Source organism: Chaetodon trifascialis, chromosome 5 (assembly GCF_039877785.1).
Source record: "Chaetodon trifascialis isolate fChaTrf1 chromosome 5, fChaTrf1.hap1, whole genome shotgun sequence".
Classification (NCBI taxonomy): domain Eukaryota; kingdom Metazoa; phylum Chordata; class Actinopteri; order Chaetodontiformes; family Chaetodontidae; genus Chaetodon; species Chaetodon trifascialis.
In genome coordinates, this window is record NC_092060.1 from 16,044,943 (window position 1) to 16,062,233 (window position 17,291).

Here is a 17,291-nt window from a genome sequence, read left to right on the forward strand (position 1 = left end):
TCGTGTACTTCCACGAAGGCAATGTTTATCAATTCATGTAACACCCACACCTCCTTTCTCTCGTCTCAGTCTTTCATGTGGCACTGGGAATGTCTGTAAATTATTTACGGAGAGTTAGCTGAGTTAGAGGGAGATTTCCACTCGAATTATTAAAACACACTCTTAAATAATGAATTGGAATGTAAAAATTTAAGATTTCACCTAAAATGATTGTCAAGAGGACATTTGTGGAAAGAATCAGCAAGAGAGCTGAGAGGCTTTGTAACTAGATCAGCTCAACCCTGCCTGATCCAAAGTCCCCATGTCAGATTGCCCTTAATCTGATCATTATCTGCAGTCTGACTTCTTGACCGAGTAATCTAGAAAGTCGCACTCTTCGCAAGTAAAAAAACCATGGTCTGACAGTGTCGTGCAGAGAGAGATTGTTGAACAGTGAATTTCAGTGTCTGCTTCATCCTTCATTATGATTCAGTGTTAAGTTTGTTCAGCTTGACTACAATACCTCACTGTAATGTTGATGCCATTTGTGTGATTGATTACAAAGAAGGGATTACGGTGCATATTTGGACAAGGGCAGGTCAGAGAGATGAGACGTGTTATTGTGAAATTCTTGTGACAAAGGTCATAAGACACACAGAAACCATACAGTTTCATCATGTATGGGTCTCTCGATTACATAACTAAAACATAACGTGTCATATTTTTGATGTATTAAGATAAAACAAATTTGACAAATGTATTCCCATAAACACCGACATTACAGACATATTCACTGTCAACAATTTTAATGGATTGATTTGACATTTCATTTGGTTGTAATTATTAATTTAACATTTTCATAGTGATCTTGTGCTTCATGGAAAGTGCCAATTATAAACAGCAGTGTCATGTATAAGCCAGGGTACCCCACTTCCAATACCTATGTCAATACAAAGTCTTATTTTTGAAGAGTAGAAAGAGAAAATCCTGAAAAGATCTTATGAAAGAGTACACTGTGGACAGGCAGAATGAAAAGAACTGAAGAAATAGACCAAGTGGTCCATTTACATGGCAGCTTGAGCTTTTTGTGCCACTGAACATTACCCTCTGCCCCTGTCTTCTCTCAGCACCATTACTGTTCAGTCTCTCTCTGTGGCCAAGCAGCATGCCTTTCCTCTTTGGGCTGCCGTACCCAGTGAGAGCTGCTGCATGGTGACTGCATCTACTCATGCTTGAAATCTGAGCCCATTATGTCAACAGATGTTACAGACAGAGAGGAGAGCAAGCGTGAGACAAGGAAAGATATACAAGGGTGAGCAGAGGGGGAGAGATACATGTATAAAACAAGTGATATTAAAGTTTAGAAAAAGGACACAAACACCGAGGAGCATTTAGTCTCATAGATAATAACACAACAATCCCAAAAATGAACAAATGCAGCTATGGTGTGTAGTCAGATGAATATCAAATGGACTTTTTCTAAAGCTGCAAAGGCTTGGTTTCAAATTTATATCTTGACCAAAGATCAAACAGTTTCTGTGGGATTATTTGTTGCAACAGAAGTCTAGATTCAATATTATATTCTCCCTTGCAATAAATTATAAAAACAGACAAAACCTGGGTGTAACTGTATGTTTTACTCACATACACATCAATGGGCACTTGTCAAAACTCAAATAACACATACACCCTGCCAGGAGCACTTCATAAAATAAACCAAACACAAAGACTTCCATGTAGCAAAGATGAATCGTATGTGAAAGCGCTTGCCAGACAGTATTTTCAAGAATATGTATATCACTGACTGAAATGTCAATTATTTCTTGAGAAGAGAAGTAAAACAGCCAACATTGTACTTACAAGTAAATCTTGGGATACTTCAATGGTCAAAAGCACAGGTGTTTCAGTCTCACAGCAGAAGTGCTCTCGGTCAAACAGACAGAATTTGTCAATAAGACAATCCATAGCACACGGCACATATGAAGAAAGCTTCCTCTACCTAACACTTAATCCAGTCAAGTATTCTTTGCTTGAAACTGTGGAAAAAAATGCACTGGAGTTCAGTTTACTTCCCCAATCTTGTGTAGACTGAGCAAACAAGGGCATTTCAATTGGACCCTGGCACAAATGTTACATAGGCTAAAGCGTGTGTCCTGTCTTTAATACTCTGACAACAGTAAATAGTAACAATGGCAGGTGGTTTATCTCACACTAACTGTTGGCCCCTTTCAGAAGTGCATATCTGTCAGTTGAGTGTATGTCTTTCAAGTCATGGAAACTCCAGTGTCCCAAAAACAGTGCCAGACAGGAAGTGCATCGGCTTTACTTGATGATTTTCCATTCTCAATAAACCAGCTGTATCACTCCATACAGGTTTTTCCCTTTACATACTTTCTCTTCCTCTCTAGATCTCATCTCTATTTCCCCTCTCACATGATCTTCAGCAGCAGCTCGTAGGTGGCATTGATGATCCCCCAGGAGAGGAGTGAACGGTGGTAGTTGAGGTGGGCTCCTCGGAAGAGCATAGCCACACTGCCACCTCTTTCTCTCCACACTGTCAGCAACACCTCTCTGCAAGGCTGGAAGGCTCCACCAACCTGAGACTGAGCTCGGGATTTGACCACATTTAATGGATAGAACATGATGCCAAGCGCTGCCCCCAACAACCCTCCACACACAAAATCATTCACCAAGTGACCTGCCCGACTAGTGGCTTCTGGGAGCTGCTCCTTGATGGGCCCGCGGAGTCCGAAGAAGAGCACATTGCTAGGGCCATTACGGAGGAGTATGGGCACGAGGCCACGGTAGCACTCCCTGACACCATATTCAGACAGAAGTGTTCGGAAGGTGTGGGCTGTGTTGTTGAAGCGTTCATGGTGCCGATGGTCTTGTAGGAGAGTCTGCACACGCTCAAATGGCATCAGGATGGCTTCTGCGGTTCCTGCCAATGCTGCAGCAAAGCTTCGGGTGACCAGCACCGGCACACCACTGCTACCGGCCCTGTCTAGTAAGACTCTGGAGAAGTCCTCATACAGACCAAACATGATGGCCACCGTAGTGGTCTTCTGGAGCAGTGGGGGCAACAGGCCCCGGTAAAGATTCCTCAGCCCATCCCTTTGGAGCTGCTGCACCGCCTCAATGGCCAACACACCGTGCAGCTGCTGGCGGAACAGCACCTTCTGGATGGGGAAGGTCACCACGATGTTGGTAAAAGCTGCAATGGAGCCGCATACATAGTGCTTGCCATGATGGCCCAGCTTGGCACTCAGAACCCCAGCAGGCAGTAGGGAGCGGCCTCCTTTAGTCAGGGCAGCCTGAGGCTGAGGTGTCCGGGCTGACTCAGAGTCCATGGTGCTAACAGCCATGGGAGGCTCACTGCTCCACAGCGTGTTCCTCCAGTATCACATCAGAACTGCTCTCTTCTGTGAAATACAGAGCCCCTGAAAGACAGAGGAAATATCAGATATCATTTTTAATCTTCATCATATTTTGGAAATTATTCTTATGCCTTTTTTGACATTGTGTGAGTGTGTATATATATTAATATAAGACTTGTGCAGACTTGTACCAAAGATATGTACATGTGTACTTCCATCAAAAAATGCAGTCACTGTAAATATAAAATAACATTTTTAACATTCATTTTGTTGGGAAATTACTAGCAAATATATAAAAAAAAGACTGTAGCACAATTTCTTTTCGTATATCTTCCAATATATGTGCTGAATGCTGACACAATGTGAAACTATTCTCTATAATATGCAATTTATTGGTTAGGGTCTAGACTAAATGGCTCATACATGCTTTATGTTGGCTTTAACAGACTGAGCTGTTAAAAAACTGCCACCTGCCTTCGACTTGTACAAACACGCTGGCCCAACTGGCCACAGATAAGAGTTACGACACAACTTAATGGGCCAATATGCGTTTTCTTGGTTATGGAGGGGGAGATCACGACTATGAGCCACAAGCAAGGCCCCACCAAAACAAAAATCACAGGCTAAATATGTTTAGTACATGAAGCAAGTTGTCCAGGAGTTTTCTAATTATAGACCAAGGAAGAGATAGTGGTGGCAAAGGTGTAAGGTCATTAGAGGTCACAGTAGAAGTGTAACACCCAAAATATCACTCCAGAAATCCTCACACACAGTTTGAGGTCAGTGTGCCGCATGTCTACTGACGCATGAAGGCCTGGTACAGAATTAAAAAAATAGATATAATAAAACTGTAATATTAAAAATAAACTATTATTGTGCTGTTGCAATTTGAATTCCGGAAGAGCAGCTACACAGTTGTTTTATCACCTTTATCAACGTACTTTTATCAGTATACTTTCCACTTTCACAGATAATTGCGTAAGCTGATGGTTCGGTAGTTTCGTTTTGCCGTGTCAGTGTAGACAGTTGAATACGGCATGCAAGTATTCCCCCATTATGAATAACGTTAAAAAGAAAAACAATAGCATTGTGATATCGGTAATTTTGCTAAATCAAAGGATTTAAGTAGAAGAAAATAACCGTATTGCGTAATGATGATTTTTCAATAGTGAATCTTTGGTGAACTCGCCCTCCATACGCTGCTCGGTATGTTGTCGTGTCATGCCTGTTGTCCTGGTTTGCTGTCAGTCTGTAGGTTCATTCAGACATACGGCCTGATCTCAGCTAACTGTTATATTACAATAAGGACACGAAGTAATATTAGTTACGAGCTAAAAGACCACCAAATCACAAACGGGTTAGCATGTTTAGCTTAATAGTTACGCCCAAATGCTAAACAGGTTAGCCAATTCGGCTATCTCAACAGTGCTAGTAACTGGGCCTCTTTGGTTATTCTCGTAACAGTAACTCATATTTGCATTCATGGTAAACACGAGAACAGGGTCAGATACAACGTCAATGACTGCATGTTACAGCATAATACTTGCCTGTCTAGCATGCTAAGTGCCTAGCAGAATCAGAGTTAAAATGACAAGCCCTGACTGATGATTGGTTGGAGACTTCGTTGACAGGAACTGAATGTCAAGAGGCAAAACAGGGTCTCTCAGTTTTGGTAAAGCAAGCGCAGGGCTCATAAATCAGTCTTTACCTGCCGTGTACACCGACCGCTGTCCTGTCCCTGGACAGATTACGTGCAGTAATTCGCACGGTAGTTGGGACACAAGTGTAGGTCGTGTCTGCAGCCCTAGCAGTAGCAGGTGACAGCAGAACTGCACCGTCAGCGCATGCGCACTACTTAAGATATGAGTACATGGATAGGACCACGGCTGGCTTCAAAGACCCTCTCTCACATTTGCCCTCATAGTTAATAAATAGTTTACAGTTTGGGTTGTTTAATTATCCAGGAGCTTTTACGATGTTGCATAAAAAGCTAAAACAAACATGTTTTGCTTTGTTTTCGTTGGGCTAACTAATCACGCAGCGCTTGAATATTGGTCGTAAAGCAGGATGCAACGTCGTTTTTTACGACTACAGCGTGACGTCATTACCGTAACGTTGGCCAGTGTGTCGGTAAACACAGGTTCAGCTATCTTTGACTGGTAACGTCGAGTTACCCCCAAATAATTGTTGTTCTTTTTTTTGTTGATATGCATGACTATTGTATGTCTGTAAGATAAATAAATAATAGAGCATGCTCTTGTGAACAACTCTAGCAAAGATGTTAATTAAAAATGTCATAGCTAACGCTAACTAGCTATATGTTGCTAGCCGCAATAGTTTGGATAGAACAGCTCTTTTTTTTTAGCTAAACGCCAACGTTGGCTACAGCTCAAACTTGATATTCATCCACTTGTCGGTGGAAGAGAACCGTATGCGTTAAACTAAGTTACAGTCTGAACTGCGTGAGGGGTCAGTTTGTCTCCGGCACCGAAAGCACAATTCATGAACAATGTCAGCACAAAAAGACTGCGAGTTTTTGGTGAAAAGAGCCCGGGAGCTGGTCTCTGATGATCCCTGTGCGGCCAAAGCCTGGCTCATCACTGCCAGAACCCTATACCCTGCAGATTTCAACATACAGGTAACATTAAGACATACCTCAGCCTCTTAGGATCTGTATGAATTTCTCCATATGTTTCAGTCCAACATTATCACGTGAGTAATATTTGTAGATCCTCTGTTATGAGTCCATTGTTAAACGTTGCTTGTTGCCTGTTTTCACAGTATGAAATGTACATCATTGAACGCAACGCAGAGAGGACAGCCTCAGCAGGGAGGCTACTGTATGACATGTGAGTTACAGTGTACAAACTCTGTGGTACTGGTGTTAATGTCAAGTGCCCTTTGGTAATTATGAGGTTACACATGTCAATGATCTTCCATCCTTTAGGTTCATGAACTTTCCAGATCAGCCCATTGTTTGGCGAGAGATCAGTGTCATCACAGCTGCCCTGCGCAGTGACTCTCAGGACAAACATGCACAGTTTCTACGAGGTGAGAGGAGTTTATTTTCCTTGTTTGAATACAAGTCACCATGTTGTAATGTGTACGTTAGTATACATTCCAACATCCTTTCTGTCAGCAGTGTTAATGTTTGGAACTCGGAATAGTGCTTATTTTTCTGTGTGTGTCTTTGTCTCTCTCAGGGCTTTTTGAGACACTACCTGGCCGTGTACAGTGTGAAATGTTACTGAAAGCCACAGAGCAGTGTTTCAACACTTTGGAGAAGGCAGAGATGCTGCTTCTCCTCCTCAAGCGCTTTCCAGAGTCTGTGGTCCAACATGGAGTAAGTAATGATAACATAACACTTGTGTGTTGACATTTGAACCTAGAGTACATTTCTGTACAGTCACTGGCAACATTTTCCCGTATGTTCAGGTCAGCCTTGGAGAAACATTGTTAGAGGCGGAGGCATCAGAGAATATGGAGACTCCTGTCAACTGCTTCAGAAAACTTTTTGGTGAGTGAGTGATTAAAACTAGTTTTTCATTGTTGCAAAAACCACTTACTTCCCGGGCGCCGGTCATCCTCGGGCGCCAGTTTTCCCCAGGAGCCAGTCGGATGGCAGCCCACCGCTCTTGGTATGCCACGGAGGAAGGACTTACCAGGATCGGTTAAAGGCAGAGGAAAAATTTCACCAGTGAATGGCTTGTGTGTGCATGTGCATGTAATGTGTGACGAATAAAGGGGATTGCCCCTCTGATTCTTCTTCAGTGCCTTTCACACGTATTTTTTCTTATCATTTCAGTGTGTGATGTCCTTCCCTTGGTCATAAACAACATGGACATGCGCTTGCCAGCCAGCCTGATGCAGAAGTACATGCTGAAAGCAGCCGAATTCTACATTGGCTACGTTACCCGTGGACCCTCACCTGATGTACAAATGCAGGGTAAAGCTGCACTGTGTTGATGCTGGTCTTTCCTTTCCCGTTAATCTAGTGTGACCGTTTAAACCTCAAACTCTGTTGTACTACATGGGGTCTATCCCCATGTTCTTTTCCACTCACTGCCTGCATGCCTTTTTTTCTGTGTCTCTTGTTGTGTGTGTCAGGCTCTCAAGAAGGTGGGTCTCTGAAGTCTCCCAGTGTGTCCCGGGGCTCCCAGCGTTATGTGATTGATGGCCTGTCAGAAAAGTCGTCAGTGGTAGCAGAACCTTGGGAGAGGCTGTTGGATATCCTCGCTGTGGTTGGAGCACGCTGCGAGTGGCAGGGAGACAAGGGACAGAGGTAGCCTATCTGTCAATCAGCCAGTACTTTTTTACAGAGTTTTTTTGTATTCAGGGGACTCTTGTAATATATATTAATTTATTAGGTGCACCCAATAGTGTTCCTTTTACTCAATCTACTTTTATTGATATAAATGGATGAAGACATTTTGCTGTCAGCCCATATAAGAGATATAAGAGAGTAGTTGCAAGGCAGTGCATATGTTTTCAGTACAGTACACACAAAACAGATAGATATGTTGAAAATTAATGTGGGAACATTCAAGATTGCAATTTTGTAAGTGCTACATGTTTATTACACTGTATTACAGAATGGCCTGTAATAAATATATTACATATTGAAAAAACAATATCAATAAACAATTCAATCTAACAGTTTTGGTCTATGAAAATGAGGCACAGGCAAAGAAATGGTTTGGACTGCTTGTATTCCTTGCAGGTGCTCCAAGATGTTATATACACCTCCATAAATGTAGCATAGGTAATTTTAAAGTGAGTATAAATGTTTTTAAAATGTGGTGTTTCTTTGTTTGTATCTGCACCTTCTGCTGTAGGAATTATGTGGACATGCTGCAGAGAGTGAAGGAACTGTGTCGCTACCTGCCTGGTCTGGAAGGAGACACAAGGTCCCGCTGCTGTAGTCAAGTGGTCATATGTGCTGCACTCGTCCTCTTCCGCAGTGCCTTCCTCTATGTCTCATCTGTACAGCCTGCACTGTTCCAGGGTCAGCCTCAGTCTTTTCAAGCATGCTGTGGTTCCCTGTTTGTTCATTTCACTCTAGTTCTTCAGGATATGCATCTCTGCCATCTTTTCAATAAATGGTTGAATGATCAGATGATGTGTTTATGTTTGGCAGGCTTGAGTGCATTGAGTTCGGGGCCATGGATCCTTGTAGAGGACTTGAGCTCGGTGTATAACGATGTGGAGGTGGAAAGAGGAATGAAACATGCACATAAGAAACGCAAACTGGCAGACGGCAGAGAGAAGACAATGGTGAGGACGACTCAGAAGTCATCTCGATGTTTCTACCTGATTTTTTGTGAGAGCTGAGAAAGACTCACACATCACCATTAGCGGGCACGGTTGTTGTCTGTGTTTTCATAAATAAGCTTTAGAATGAGTGTAGTGTGTTTCTGTTGTGTCTGCTTTTTTTGTTATTGTGTGTGTGTGCGCGTGCGTGCCGTTGCAGAGCTCAGATGATGAGGAGGGTTTGGGAAAAGGTCGAGGTCGACACATTTTAGTCAACAAGACTGATATGCCCAGCTGGTCAGAGACTCTGGACAGCTTCCGCACAGCGAGGGAAAGCTGGGACCTTCTTCACTCCCACGACGGCCTGGAAACCGGTAAACAGCTCCTCTGTTTGTCTGTGCTTCTGTTTCACCCACCTGGACATGGTCCAGGCACATATCATATTGGCAACCACAACAGCTGCACAAGTATTCTTGTGACTTTTCTAAAAAAAAATCTCGATACAACTTTAAGGAGGGACAGGGGGTCAAAGGTTTTAATCATTTGAATGCAACATTGCGTTTAAACAGAGTTCAAGAAGATCTGTGCCTCTTGGAAGACAGACAGCTGGCTTTGGTTCAGAATATTCCTCACCGACATGATCATATTCCAGGCAAGAAACACGTTTTTGTTTTCTGTTCATACATTCATTTCATGCTGGATTAAATCAAACTTCATTGAGCCCTGTGAGGAAATGTAATAATTGCAAGAGCAACAATACATGCATACAATACATACATCCATCTTGTTTTCTACAGTTTTTAAAGTATTGGGCAAATAGAGCTTATGAGACACACATGTTCATCTTTCTTTCCATGTACCTCATGTGTTGTCTTTGACTGTATGCTGATTATGTTTGCGTGTATGTGTTTGCGTGTGTCCAGGGACAGTACCGTAAGGCCCTCTCCAGCCTGCACCAGATGGCTGCAGTGCAGCAGCCTCAGCCTGGGCAGCAGAGCCCCTCAGGTCAGGCCAGTCTGGAGCACCACAGGGCCCTCATACAGCAGGCCTCCTGCCACTACGCACTGGGAGAGTACAGGGTACACAAACACGCACACACACAAATATGTACAACCGATCTTGTATATAAGGCTGGTAGGTGTCAGGAGACATGCATATACACACACAGGCTGCATGTATTCACTACCATATTCTGAAGTACACCTGGCTTAAAATGTATTGTACTGAGCAGTATTTGCTTTCCCGTTTGCATCTCGTGGAAATTTCTGATTTACAGTCTCTGTTATTCCGTGGATATCTGTGGTTCTAATCTAGTCTGTATTGCAAAAGGTTGTTTTCAACATGTCCCAAAATGAATGCATAACATGAACTGGCCTGAAGGTGGCACTGTAGTTAATTTTTAGAGGCACATAACTGTAGCAGAGTTAAAATTTTAGAAATTTGGTTTCAGACATTTATTATAACATAATTCTCACCTTGAAAAATATTTAACCATTTAACCAATTTAACCACTCTGACTAACTGATATGTAATTACCTTGCCCAAAAGCTTCTACATTTTTCAAACATTTATGCCAGATTTTGGACATGCATTGGTTTATTATGTCATTTTATTTGACATGCAGGCCTAAACTTGTGTACAGTCACCAATAATTTTCAGAAAAGGTTTTGGCTTAGCAAAAAGATATCCATAACACAACATGTGCTCACAACAGGATATAAAGAACAAATGCAGATAATTTACTCTGCCCTGTGCACACATATGATGTATGTATTGTGCTGTATCTGTTAATCAGATGGCCTGTGAGAAGCTGCTTGATGTCGTCAGTGGGCTGGTGCCCCCAAACCAAGAACCAACAAAGAGCCCAGAAGATCAGGGAAGAGTCAAGATCAAAACAAGGAAAGGTATAAAAAAAAAAAAAAAACAACCATCAGTGATCCTGACCTATGAACAGCTCTTAACTTGTTAACCTTTTGTGTGAAATTGACATCTCCATATACATTTTGTGTTAAGCACAAAAGGGTTTCAAATCTTGGCAGAAATGTCCAAAAAATGGGGACTTCCCATGTGTATGTATGGTGACTGATTGTTGTTACCAGTGACAACCGCAAGTTTCCTTTGCTGCACTTTGCATATTCATGAGAAAGAACTGACTATGTTGACACTGCTGATATCCTTTGATTCACAAATCCCATGAATGACATGATTTATCACATGAGAGAGAAATGCGTGTCTATGATTATCAGAACATTATGTAGTGATTCTTTTTTTGTCACATACAGGCAATGACCTGAGATTACTTCCCTGCACCAGCAAAGCTGTTTTACCCTTCTGTCTCCAGCTGATGCTGGCCTGTTTCAAGGTACTTTCACTCATTAATTCTGTGTAAATGTATGACATTTACATAATAAACCTTGTATAACTCACCTTCTCTATTTCTCATTTGGTCCAATCAGCTCCGTGCTTTCACAGACAGCCGTGACGACCTGTCCCTTGGGCATGTGGTGGTGCTCCTGCAGCATGACTGGCCACAGGGCGAGATGCTGTTTTTAAAGGCAGTGGATAAGATCTGTCAGCAAGGCAGTTTCCAGTATGAGAATTTCTTCAACTATGTCACTAGTATCCTTTTTTTGTAACCTCACACAACAACAATCGAGCTTGAGTGGATTGGAAAATATGGTATATGGATCAATTACTTTGTGGTTGTGTTGTTGGTGTTGGTTTCCGTAAGCTCATGATTTTTGTCAGACATTGACATGCTGGAGGAGTTTGCATACCTTCGCACTCCAGAGGGGGGAAGGATTCAACTGGAGCTGCTGCCCAATCAGGGAATGCTGATCAAGTAAGCCCCTCACATTCAGAAAGTCTTCAGCTGGCATCGTGACTCTGCACACTCCCGTTCTGTTGCTGTTTTCAAAGAGAACAGTGCTATGGAATGATGATCTAAGTAGACATGGCCTGTGGGGAAAGTTGTTCTTTGAACTGAAAATGCTGTTAACGGAGCGGGCATTAGAAGGAGAAGGGGTTTATGGTTAAAACAAAGCTTCTATCAGACTCCTTCATTCATTGCTGTAGAAGTTAAGCCACTTGAATGCGCCCTCACTGACTGACAGTTGTTGAATGTTGCTGTCCTTTAGGAACCCTAGTCCCGCCCTGGGGGTGGAGTTAAATACCCTTCTGCTACAAGGGGTGCAGACGATGGACAGGTACCCCAGGCCCCTCCTCCCACAGTCCCATCCCTCCCCCACACCAGTCACCCTTCCTTCATTCCCAACTTCAAGGCTTGTCATCTCCCCAGTTTTGATTTGGGCCTGACATTTTACATCAAGAGTTAGTCGTTCTTTGATTTCCTGTTGGCCTTTGTTTTTTTGAGCCATTGCTCATCTTTCTGTGGTCATCACTGTTGTTGTTGTTGTTGTTATTTGAGGATGATGTTAGTCTTGTTGTGCAGTCAATTTAGTTTTTTTTGCCTTTTCATAACACTTGATCTCATTTCATTTGTGGACACGTTTTATGTGGTTTTTATTTACAATATGATGATGATTTTACTGTGTAATCTTGAATGTCTGATTTATACATGTAAGGAATAAGGAACATGCTATTTGCATGCTATTGTCTTCACTGCACAGAGCTGTGTCTCTGCGTTTGGGACAGATCATCTCATGATAATACATTTCTGACCATATGTATGTTTGTGTTCATTGTTTTTTATCCTTTTATTTTTTTCAGACATCATACAGTGACTCGTGGAATCACCAAAGGAGTGAAGGAGGATTTCCGCCTGGCCATGGAGAGGCAGGTGTCACGCTGTGGAGAGAACCTGTTCAGTGTGCTTCACCGTTTCTGCATCAACGAGAAAGTCATCATCATCCAGTCTCTGCCATGACACCTTTTCATACGAACCTTTTCATAGTTGATAATTCAGGCAGTTTTAATTTAATACAGCTGGACTGACTTTATGACACCAACAGCTGTGTCCCAACACAGGATAGCTCTCTCTTGTCGTTATCACTGAACCCTTAAGAAAAAAAAAAACTTTTTTTTTTTTTTGGCTCATACAATTTTCATGGTGTGCGTGTGTGGTCGTCTTTCTTTGGTGTGTTAACCACATGTGCTTAACCACATTTCAGTGGTGTAATCATATTGTGACATTTTGTCGGAGTCAGTGTTGACAAAAGAATTAAACACATTTTTGATATTCTTCAGCAAAGTTTACTGTTTTTGTTAAAATTTGATTTATTACATCAGTAGTCAGTTCATCTTCAGCTCTTAGAACAACATAAAAAGTTGCATGCTACAGCTCAAAAAAGCATACGCATGTGTTAAAGAAGAAGAATAGAAAATGTACACAGTCTTCCTTCTTGCAAACTCTCCCTTCTGTTTCACTCATTTCCTCTTCCCACTTCCTTTTCCTTTTCAAGTCTGGCTTCCAGTCACTACTCTAGATCTGTGACTGGTGCATGTGGCAGGTCCGTCTGTAGGGCAGCCCTGAGGTTAGCCCAGAACAGCCTGTGCTTGGCCCTGTCCTGAGGCCACTCCAAGTATGTGTGGCGGCCCATCATGGACTTCAGCTGGTGGTACTTGGATGGGATCAGGTATTGAGGCAGAGGCTCAAGCAACACTAGCACAATGCTGTCCGAGCCGTGAGCAAGGCGTTGGTGGCTGGCGAAGTACAGCTCATAATGGCACCACTCGCTCTTGACAAAGTGAGCAGAGAGCACGAACACGGAACGGCGGCTTTTCTCCACACAGGTGACGATGTTGTCAACGATCGTCTTTCCTGGCACAAAGTTTTTCTCATGGTGGCAGATTCTGAGCCCTCCAGTTGGGCCTTCAAGGTTGGGGAGGAAGGAATTGTGCACCCATTCTGCGTCATGCTGGCTGTAAGACACAAAAGCATGAAACTCAACACCCACCAGATCTTCAGGTCGAACTTGTCGTGTTCTGGCACGATGTTTGGCTCTGGTCCACTGCCAGATCATGTCTATATACCAGGGAACATCCAAACGATGGCACAGGGTCAGAACTGCAATAATCACCACCACTGCTGGGCACAAGATGGTGGCAGCTAGAAGGCCAACATTACAGGAGACCTCTGGTACCCAGATATTGTTCAAGGTAGAGCCTCTAATGGCCTCTGGGTAAGTGCACCTATAGCCCGATGGCCAACTCAACAATTCAATTCCTGTGTGGCCCCTCTTCTTTTGAAACTTGATGCCAAGACTTATGAAATTCCTCAGAGTGCAGGTACAGATGAAGGGGTTGTAACTGACATCCAAGGTTTTCAGTTTGGGGCAGCTTTCAAGCTTGTTCACAGAGGGGGCGTGGAGGGAATTTGACACGAGCAGGAGTTCATTCAGTATGGGGAAACCGTTACACACTGGCAGGTCCCGCAGCCTGTTAGCATTTAGATTCAGTGATGTAAGGTATTTCAGATTCAAGATGGTTGATGGTACCACAGAAACCTGGTTGTTCTGGAGGTTCAGTGTCTCCGTTCCTTTTGGTAGACATTTAAAAACAGAGTCTGTCAGACTATTAAAAGACAGAGTCATATTGATGATGTTAGGTGGCCAGAGACATTCTTCCAGGCCGTCATAAACCAGGGAGTTGAAGCTGAGGTCCAGATGTTGCAGGGATTTCATGTTTTGCACGCGTTTGCTTAGCAAATGAAGACTCTTCAGATTGTTGCCTAGCAGAGTCAATTTCCTCATGTTACCCAGAGTCTCACATTCAAGAATTTCTTGACCCTCGACTCTGGAGAAGACAGAGTCAGATAGAGCACAAAGGGAGAAGTCAATCTGGAGAATAGGACTCTGTGACTTTGGGCATGTCATGTGTATGATTGAGGTCTCGGTGATAGCTAAACTCTCCACTGGCAAGTTGATAAAAAAGTTGTATAAAGCCTCCTGTGAAAAGAGGAAGGACTTCACTACTGCCTTGCTGGCCCTAAAATACTTCAGATTAGATGTTGCAACCACAGGAGTGTCCCTCCGTGGCGGTTTGTAGATGGCCACTTCAGTGGTGATCAGATGGGTAATAGATGTTTGCAGAACCACATTTACATATTCAGTCAAGTCAGGCCAGTCAATTGATATGTTGGTGAGATAAAGATGAGATGTGTGGATTTGTGCTCTCTCGCTCATCTGCTTGCCGAGGTCTGTGTAGCCTGTTATCAAATTCAACAGCTCCACTTCAGTAAAGAGTGACAGAGCATCACCAAACAGATTGTGGTCCATTGCTTGATTCCTAGTGAAGGCTATCTGAAGCCTCTGAGCATGAACATCCCCCAGACTGCCTGCTTCATAACCCGGATTATCCTCCAGGGAAAGGGTCAGCATATGTAATTTCACTTCAGCAATATTCTTGAAATCCCCCACAGAGATGTTTTTTGCTCCAAGTGCTAATATCTCCAGTTTTACCAGGGAGCTGAACTCACTCCCGAGTGTCATTGTGAGAAACTTGTTGCACGTCAAATTCAGTACCAGAAGGTTCACTGTGTGGAGCAGGTACCCCTGACCCGACAGGTTCTTCAGCCTGTTGTGTGACAGGTCTAAATCCTCCAGGACTGGCGTGTCAAGGAACGTCTCTGGGTGAATCTCATCCAAAGCGTTCCATGAAATGTTGAGGATCCTCAGGTGAGAGGCGTTTTTGAAGTCGCCTCGGTGAAGCTGCTGTATGTGGTTGCATGACAGGTCTAAAAACTCCACCTCCGGTGGCAGGTCTCTCGGGACAGAGGAGAGATTTTTGGATGAGAAGTTGACGATGTGGCCATCAGATGAAGCACTCAGCTGGAGCCCCGCCGACATGGCTGCTGCCCAGACAGCAGCGATCACAGCCCTCATCGTTTGCCTGGATAAAAGTAAGGACCCAAACATCTGTTATTATTGATACATACACTCAGTTGCCAGTTTGTTAGGTACAGCTATAGGTAAATCCTCTCTTCATCGAGGTCATATGTTTTCGATGAAACAGTTTTAGCGAGCTTGATTCAACTTCATGCTTATTTAGAAGGATGTAGTTTGTGGTGCAGTTAAACTGTACTGCAATAAACAAGAGGTGTGTCTTATATTAAGCCTACCTGCATTGATATAAATGATGTGGACAAAATAGTCTAAACCTGTTTCAACAAAACTAAAACATTATAATCATCATGAAGGAAGGATATGTTACAGGACTCTTTCATTAGAATGCATTGGCTATTGTTAGGTGACCCTAATAAACTTGCAGCTGACTGTTCATACCTCATATGTACTTTGATTATTTCTTCCTTGTTTGACCTGCAGTGTCCTCTGCTTGGCCATAACAAGAAGTATTTTGTTTGGCCATAAGCTGCCTTTGGTCAGTTGTAAGTTTAGAGTTACATATGCATCCTCATGTCCCCCCACACATTTAAATACAGACATTAATTTCTTTAAAGCACATCCACAAGTCACATTTCGAATACAGATGTGAGCAAATATGTTAACATTTAATGCAAAGTTTCAACTATTATGTTTTTAAAGCTTTTTTTGTGCTTCTCCAGACTCTCCATTGCTTCCGTCTCTGTGTGTTGACTTGTGTGATCTAAATTTTCTGCTATTTTGGCCACAGTGACATTTCAATCTGAACAGACCGATGCAATCTGGAAGTAGTTTAAATAAAACCCTAATAAATAAAGTTTGCTCTAATTCAAAATCTAACCACCATACAGTACATAAACAAAGAGTGCACTAACCTGTGGTCCACTGGATTTTTCAGTACGAGCGATGCAGCTTAATATGTTGTTTATTTGTTGCAGTCCATCATATTTGAATACTTTCGAAGCAGAGAAGCTCAATGAAAGGTATCTGTGTTCAGTCTTCAAGTCTGTAAAAATATCTCACTTGCAGAGCTTCAAAATTACTTAAACATTGAAAAAACATGCATAAAGACAGGAGACAACAGTCTTAACAGTTGGTCTGTCTGTCAGTCAAACAATCTGTAGACATCAGGGTCTGCCTGTTTTTCTCAGACGCAGCCTCTGCTGATGCTACAGTAAAACCCATTATGGTCATTCGTTTCGGTAAAAGATGATCCAGAGAGGATTCAGATATGGAAATGAAAGTAACTCAGACGACGTTTTTTTTTTTTTTTTAAATCTACATCCTCTTTTCACTTCCCTTTTATTTACTGGCAGGGTTTTTATTGAAGGAAGCTCCTGTATTTGTTAAGATCCTTGATAAGATTACATAAAATGATTTCAACATATTGGGAGAGAGATGGTATCTACTTGGTTGTTCTGACTTAAATCTATTAAGATTTGAATGACTGGCAGGTCTTTCTGTGCTGTTATCAGGCGGACTATGTTTAAAAGATGTCCATCCTCTTTTCAAAATCTTACAAAAGACGCTCAGTTTGATTTATTTACACAAAGAACCAAGGGCATCTTTTTCTGTGGTATCATAGCTACCACACGGAGGTCAGTGTGGGTGGTAGATGACCATTTCCTTATTCAATTAACTAAACTCCCATTAATGCCTTGAGGCAGAGTGTATCCTGGACAATTACACTGTTTACTCCAGACAGCTGTAGACACTGCCTTTAATGAAGGTGGATGAGAAGGTGGCCTTTTTGATGGGCTTTAACCTGTTTTCTTATGATTGAGAAGTTCAGTCGAATATAGTCACACAAACACATGCACACGCACACTTCCCAGCATTGCTGTTA

At 42.6% G+C, this 17,291-nt stretch overlaps 3 protein-coding genes across 4 annotated transcripts; 1 reads left to right on the forward strand and 2 right to left on the reverse strand.

The window, feature by feature from the left end:
- Positions 1-694: 694 nt before the first annotated feature.
- On the reverse strand, positions 695-5,204 carry slc25a51b (solute carrier family 25 member 51b). Its single transcript, XM_070962501.1, has 2 exons — positions 5,065-5,204; positions 695-3,419 (listed from the first exon to the last, which is right to left on the reverse strand). Exon 2 carries the CDS (start codon positions 3,342-3,344, stop codon positions 2,409-2,411), a length of 936 nt encoding a protein of 311 aa, XP_070818602.1. The 5' UTR covers positions 3,345-3,419; positions 5,065-5,204; the 3' UTR covers positions 695-2,408.
- Positions 5,205-5,440: 236 nt separating this feature from the next.
- On the forward strand, positions 5,441-12,813 carry ints10 (integrator complex subunit 10). 2 transcript variants are annotated; one of them, XM_070962497.1, is made up of 18 exons: positions 5,441-5,994; positions 6,138-6,205; positions 6,304-6,407; positions 6,560-6,699; positions 6,792-6,873; positions 7,162-7,302; positions 7,464-7,638; positions 8,192-8,361; positions 8,494-8,630; positions 8,827-8,980; positions 9,176-9,258; positions 9,530-9,685; positions 10,402-10,510; positions 10,889-10,968; positions 11,063-11,225; positions 11,355-11,448; positions 11,744-11,812; positions 12,336-12,813. In XM_070962497.1, exons 1-18 carry the CDS (start codon positions 5,866-5,868, stop codon positions 12,490-12,492), a joined length of 2,211 nt encoding a protein of 736 aa, XP_070818598.1. In that variant the 5' UTR covers positions 5,441-5,865; the 3' UTR covers positions 12,493-12,813. The 2 variants fall into 2 exon arrangements, with proteins under 2 accessions (XP_070818598.1, XP_070818599.1); XM_070962498.1 differs by lacking the exon at positions 11,744-11,812 and having other exon boundaries at positions 5,457-5,994; positions 12,336-12,810.
- tlr1 (toll-like receptor 1) lies at positions 12,801-16,610 on the reverse strand. The gene is made up of 2 exons (XM_070962495.1): positions 16,321-16,610; positions 12,801-15,455 (listed from the first exon to the last, which is right to left on the reverse strand). The coding sequence occupies exon 2, from the start codon at positions 15,446-15,448 to the stop codon at positions 13,043-13,045; it is 2,406 nt and encodes an 801-aa protein (XP_070818596.1). The 5' UTR covers positions 15,449-15,455; positions 16,321-16,610; the 3' UTR covers positions 12,801-13,042.
- Between the last annotated feature and the right edge of the window lie 681 nt (positions 16,611-17,291).

Coding starts and splice junctions, on each gene's coding strand:
- slc25a51b (XM_070962501.1), bottom strand. CDS start 3,344: ATGGCTGTTAGCACCATGGACTCTGAGTCAGCCCGGACACCTCAGCCT.
- ints10 (XM_070962497.1), top strand. CDS start 5,866: ATGTCAGCACAAAAAGACTGCGAGTTTTTGGTGAAAAGAGCCCGGGAG. Junction 8,631..8,826: donor ACGGCAGAGAGAAGACAATG/GTGAGGACGACT, acceptor GTGCCGTTGCAG/AGCTCAGATGATGAGGAGGG. Junction 9,686..10,401: donor ACGCACTGGGAGAGTACAGG/GTACACAAACAC, acceptor TCTGTTAATCAG/ATGGCCTGTGAGAAGCTGCT.
- tlr1 (XM_070962495.1), bottom strand. CDS start 15,448: ATGAGGGCTGTGATCGCTGCTGTCTGGGCAGCAGCCATGTCGGCGGGG.